This window comes from Solanum stenotomum, plastid, assembly GCF_019186545.1.
Source record: "Solanum stenotomum voucher PI 320364 plastid, complete genome".
Classification (NCBI taxonomy): domain Eukaryota; kingdom Viridiplantae; phylum Streptophyta; class Magnoliopsida; order Solanales; family Solanaceae; genus Solanum; species Solanum stenotomum.
This window is the reverse complement of record NC_041607.1, coordinates 80,001-85,000: the sequence shown is the minus strand read 5'-3', so window position 1 is coordinate 85,000 and position 5,000 is coordinate 80,001. Positions and strand designations below refer to the sequence as shown.

Sequence of the window (5,000 nt, the reverse complement as noted above, 5' to 3'; positions counted from 1 at the left end):
CAGGTCATAATCTTTATGGGATTCCCAAAATTATTAATAGAAAGTCGACCGCGCGGAATCGAAGAATTACAAATGACCTTACAAAAAGAATTAAATTGTGTAAACCGAAAACTGAACATTGCTGTCACAAGAATTGCAAAACCTTACGGAAACCCTAATATTCTTGCAGAATTTATAGCTGGACAATTAAAGAATAGAGTTTCATTTCGAAAAGCAATGAAAAAGGCTATTGAATTAACAGAACAAGCGGATACAAAAGGAATTCAAATACAAATTGCGGGGCGTATCGACGGAAAAGAAATTGCACGTGTCGAATGGATCAGAGAAGGCAGGGTTCCCCTACAAACGATTCGAGCTAAAATTGATTATTGCTCTTATACAGTTCGAACTATCTATGGAATATTGGGCATTAAAATTTGGATATTTCTAGACGAGGAATAATTTGACTACTTGTCTTTCCCTTCTATCCAATGATTGAACAAAAAAAAAAGACCAATCCATTCTTTTTCTAATCAAGGGGGACATTTATAATTCTTAATTCTATAAGGTTGAATAAAAATTCGATTGACCATTTGATATAATTGCTATGCTTAGTGTGTGACTCGTTGGTTTTGTTAGGGTTAGGATTAAAAAAGCCCAGCCCACATAGTATGAACTAAAAACTATAGAACTAATAACCAACCCATCACTTCGCATTATCTGGATCTAAAGAAACAGTCAAGATATGATATATAGGTCATATCTTTGTAGCAACTGAAATCTTTTGCATAAACAAAAAAATCTGATTCTAAGTTGTAAAGCAAAATAGACAAAAAAGATGTGGATAAACGGAAGGATGAGAGAAAGAGAGAAAAAGAATACCAATGATATAAAATTCCAATATGTAAGGTCTATGAGTAATCTCATAAAAGGCAGTGTAATAAAGCATCAATACGCATTCATACCATACTAAAAAGAATCTTCTTATAGAAATAGAACAAAAAATCAAGAGCTTCGAGCCAATAAAGACTGAGAAGATTGACTCAAGAACCAATTTGATTCTGAGCTCCATTGTAGAATTCGGACCTAACCATTAAGTAAGAAGTGATGGGAACGACGGAACTTGTGAATGCAAAAGATTCTATTGAAAAAGGAATCTTAATGATTCACTGGTCGGGATGGCGGAACGAACCAGAGATTAATTCATGTATTCTGAGATCTGAGAAGTCACGAGTTAACCCTACAAATGAAATAGGGATTGAAAGAGTAAATATTCGCCCGCGAAAACTTTTTTTATTGCAAAATTTAGGACAATACAATAAAGGACAAAATAAGGATTTGGTATAATAATACAATTTTTTTTATTTCTCTTTAGAAAACTACAAAGTTTAGTTATCTATTCAAACAAGATATACAAATTACTAATAGATTTAATGAAATCTCAAAGAAGCCCACGTTCAAGGTATTACTCAGTAAATACATATATATCTTAACTTAAGATTGACTATTCTAGCTTAATTCAAATTGAATTTTTTTGAATCCTTTTATTTGCGAGGAGCTGGATGAGAAGAAACTCTCACGTCCGGTTCTGTAGTAGAGATGGAATTCAGAACCAACCATCAACTATAACCCCAAAAGAACCAGATTCCGTAAACAACATAGAGGCAGAATGAAGGGAATATCTTCTCGAGGTAATCATATTTCTTTCGGTAAATATGCTCTTCAGGCACTTGAACCTGCTTGGATTACATCTCGACAAATAGAAGCAGGCCGACGGGCAATGACACGAAATGCACGTCGTGGTGGAAAAATATGGGTACGTATATTTCCAGACAAACCAGTTACACTAAGACCCGCAGAAACACGTATGGGTTCAGGAAAAGGATCCCCTGAATATTGGGTAGCTGTTGTTAAACCGGGGCGAATACTTTATGAAATGGGTGGAGTAACAGAAAATATAGCCAGAAGGGCTATTTCACTAGCAGCATCCAAAATGCCTATACGAACTCAATTCATTATTTCGTAATGTAATAGAAAAAATGTAGAAAGGGCTCTTAGATATGAAAGAAAACCGCATGTTTCTTTTTTTTTTTTGGACAAAAATATTTCTTTTTTTTTTTCTTCGCCCTTTGCATTCAAAGAACGGATTAAAAAAATGATTCAACCTCAGACCCATTTAAATGTAGCGGATAATAGCGGGGCTCGAGAATTGATGTGTATTCGAATCATAGGAGCTAGCAATCGTCGATATGCTCATATTGGTGACGTTATTGTTGCTGTGATCAAAGAAGCAGTACCAAATATGCCCCTAGAAAGATCAGAAATAGTCAGAGCTGTAATTGTGCGTACCTGTAAAGAACTCAAACGTGACAACGGGATGATAATCCGATATGATGACAATGCTGCAGTTGTTATTGATCAAGAAGGAAATCCAAAGGGAACTCGAATTTTTGGTGCAATCGCCCGGGAATTGAGAGAATTAAATTTTACTAAAATAGTTTCATTAGCTCCCGAGGTATTATAAAATGAAATTGTGATCTGTTTCGAGTGGGGTATTTGAAAGAAATAGATTAATTAGTAGATTGTGTCTCACGCATATATCTTTAATAATTCATATCATATTCAAAAATAAATAAGTAAAAAACACGTTGATTATATCAAATTTGGAGACCCCAATAATTTTAGTTCATCATGGGCAGGGACACTATTGCTGAGATAATAACTTCTATACGAAATGCTGATATGGATCGAAAAAGGGTGGTTCGAATAGCATCTACTAATATTACCGAAAATATTGTTCAAATACTTTTACGAGAGGGTTTTATCGAAAACGTGAGAAAACATCGAGAAAACAACAAATATTTTTTGGTTTTAACCCTGCGACATAGAAGGAATAGGAAAAGACCCTATAGAAATATTTTAAATTTAAAACGAATCAGTCGACCTGGTCTACGAATCTATTCTAATTATCAACGAATTCCGCGAATTTTAGGTGGAATGGGGATTGTAATTCTTTCTACTTCTCGAGGTATAATGACAGACCGAGAGGCGCGACTAGAAGGAATAGGTGGAGAAATTTTGTGTTATATCTGGTAATCCTTTATAATATGCAAATTGGATTCGAAACTTCCTATTTGCGAAAAAGAAAAAAAGGGGGGAGAGTTGTCTAATATCTTTCGCATTAGTTGATACCTCAAAGGAACTTTGTTTTATACAGATACTGCCAGGAGATAGAGTCAAAATTGAAGTAAGTCCTTATGATTCAACCAAAGGGCATATAATTTATCGACTCCACAACAAAGATTTGAAGGATTAGGTTTTCAACTTCACCATTCCTTTCGTGGGAATACAATTCGAGATGAAAAATTTCAAGAAACTTATTTTCTTCCAAGAAATAGATTCAGAATTAAGGTAAGGAATGAGAAATATGAAAATAAGAGCTTCCGTTCGTAAAATTTGTGAAAAATGTCGACTAATCCGTAGGAGGGGGCGCATTATAGTAATTTGTTCCAACCCGAGACATAAACAAAGACAGGGCTAATCAGACTTGCCAGAAGAGCCGATGTACAAATAAAGAATCTGTTTTGACATGAAATGGATATATCCATATATCTCTGACTCATATTTACGAGATGATAAAATATGGCAAAAGCTATACCGAAAATTAGTTCGCGTCGGAATGGACGTATTAGTTCACGTAAGGGTGCACGTAGAATACCAAAGGGAGTTATTCATGTTCAAGCAAGTTTCAATAATACCATTGTCACTGTTACAGATGTACGGGGTCGAGTAGTTTCTTGGTCCTCAGCTGGTACTTCTGGATTCAAAGGTACGAGAAGAGGAACACCGTTTGCTGCTCAAACCGCAGCAGCAAACGCTATCCGTACAGTAGTGGATCAAGGTATGCAACGAGCAGAAGTCATGATAAAAGGTCCCGGTCTCGGAAGAGATGCAGCATTACGAGCTATTCGTCGCAGTGGTATACTATTAACTTTCGTACGGGATGTAACTCCGATGCCACATAATGGCTGTAGACCTCCGAAAAAAAGACGTGTGTAGAACTGAACATTGAAGAAATCTCAAGAGAAATAAAAGATTCGATGATCTAATCAAATAATAGTACTATGGTTCGAGAGAAAGTAACAGTATCTACTCGGACACTACAGTGGAAGTGTGTTGAATCAAGAACAGACAGTAAACGCCTTTATTATGGACGCTTTATTCTGTCTCCACTTATGAAAGGCCAAGCCGACACAATAGGCATTGCGATGCGAAGAGCTTTACTTGGGGAAATAGAAGGAACATGTATCACACGTGTAAAATCTGAGAAAGTACCACATGAATATTCTACCATAACGGGCATTCAAGAATCGGTACATGAAATTTTAATGAATTTGAAAGAGATTGTATTGAGAAGTAATTTATATGGAACTTCTGACGCGTCTATTTGTGTCAAGGGTCCTGGATATGTAACTGCTCAAGATATCATCTTGCCACCTTATGTGGAAATCGTTGATAATACACAACATATAGCTAGTTTAACAGAACCAATTGATTTTTGTATTGGATTACAAATAGAGAGAAATCGTGGATATCTTATAAAAACGCCACATAACTTTCAAGATGGAAGTTATCCTATAGATGCTGTATTCATGCCTGTTCGAAACGCGAATCATAGTATTCATTCTTATGGGAATGGGAATGAAAAACAAGAGATACTTTTTATCGAAATATGGACAAATGGAAGTTTAACTCCGAAAGAAGCACTTCATGACGCATCCCGAAATTTAATTGATTTATTTATTCCCTTTTTACATATGGAGGAAGACAACTTATATTTACAGGACAATCAACACACGGTTCCTTTATCCCCTTTTACCTTTCATGATAAATTGGCTAAACTCATAAAAAACAAAAAAAAAATAGCATTGAAATCGATTTTTATTGACCAATCAGAATTGTCTTCCAGGATCTATAATTGCCTCAAAATGTCCAATATATATACATTATTGGACCTTTTG

At 35.4% G+C, this 5,000-nt stretch overlaps 7 protein-coding genes across 7 annotated transcripts in view; all 7 read left to right on the top strand. All coding sequences in view use genetic code 11, as the record gives it.

Moving 5' to 3' along the window:
- rps3 (ribosomal protein S3) overlaps window positions 1-441 on the top strand; it is a 657-nt gene extending 216 nt beyond the window's left edge. The window contains exon 1 of the mRNA in view: window positions 1-441. This exon is cut by the window's left edge and continues 216 nt beyond it. Within this exon, the coding sequence (YP_009586704.1) occupies window positions 1-441 (441 nt within the window).
- A 145-nt stretch (window positions 442-586) lies between these two features.
- rpl16 (ribosomal protein L16) lies at window positions 587-2,005 on the top strand. Its single transcript has 2 exons — window positions 587-595; window positions 1,610-2,005. The coding sequence occupies exons 1-2, from the start codon at window positions 587-589 to the stop codon at window positions 2,003-2,005; spliced, it is 405 nt and encodes a 134-aa protein (YP_009586703.1).
- A 129-nt stretch (window positions 2,006-2,134) lies between these two features.
- Window positions 2,135-2,503, top strand: rpl14 (ribosomal protein L14). Its single transcript has one exon. It carries the CDS (start codon window positions 2,135-2,137, stop codon window positions 2,501-2,503), a length of 369 nt encoding a protein of 122 aa, YP_009586702.1.
- Window positions 2,504-2,670: 167 nt separating this feature from the next.
- On the top strand, window positions 2,671-3,075 carry rps8 (ribosomal protein S8). The gene has a single exon. The coding sequence runs from the start codon at window positions 2,671-2,673 to the stop codon at window positions 3,073-3,075; it is 405 nt and encodes a 134-aa protein (YP_009586701.1).
- A 331-nt stretch (window positions 3,076-3,406) lies between these two features.
- rpl36 (ribosomal protein L36) lies at window positions 3,407-3,520 on the top strand. Its single transcript has one exon. The coding sequence runs from the start codon at window positions 3,407-3,409 to the stop codon at window positions 3,518-3,520; it is 114 nt and encodes a 37-aa protein (YP_009586700.1).
- A 101-nt stretch (window positions 3,521-3,621) lies between these two features.
- On the top strand, window positions 3,622-4,038 carry rps11 (ribosomal protein S11). Its single transcript has one exon. It carries the CDS (start codon window positions 3,622-3,624, stop codon window positions 4,036-4,038), a length of 417 nt encoding a protein of 138 aa, YP_009586699.1.
- A 65-nt stretch (window positions 4,039-4,103) lies between these two features.
- rpoA overlaps window positions 4,104-5,000 on the top strand; it is a 1,014-nt gene continuing 117 nt past the window's right edge. The window contains exon 1 of the mRNA in view: window positions 4,104-5,000. This exon is cut by the window's right edge and continues 117 nt beyond it. Coding sequence (YP_009586698.1) covers window positions 4,104-5,000 — 897 coding nt within the window.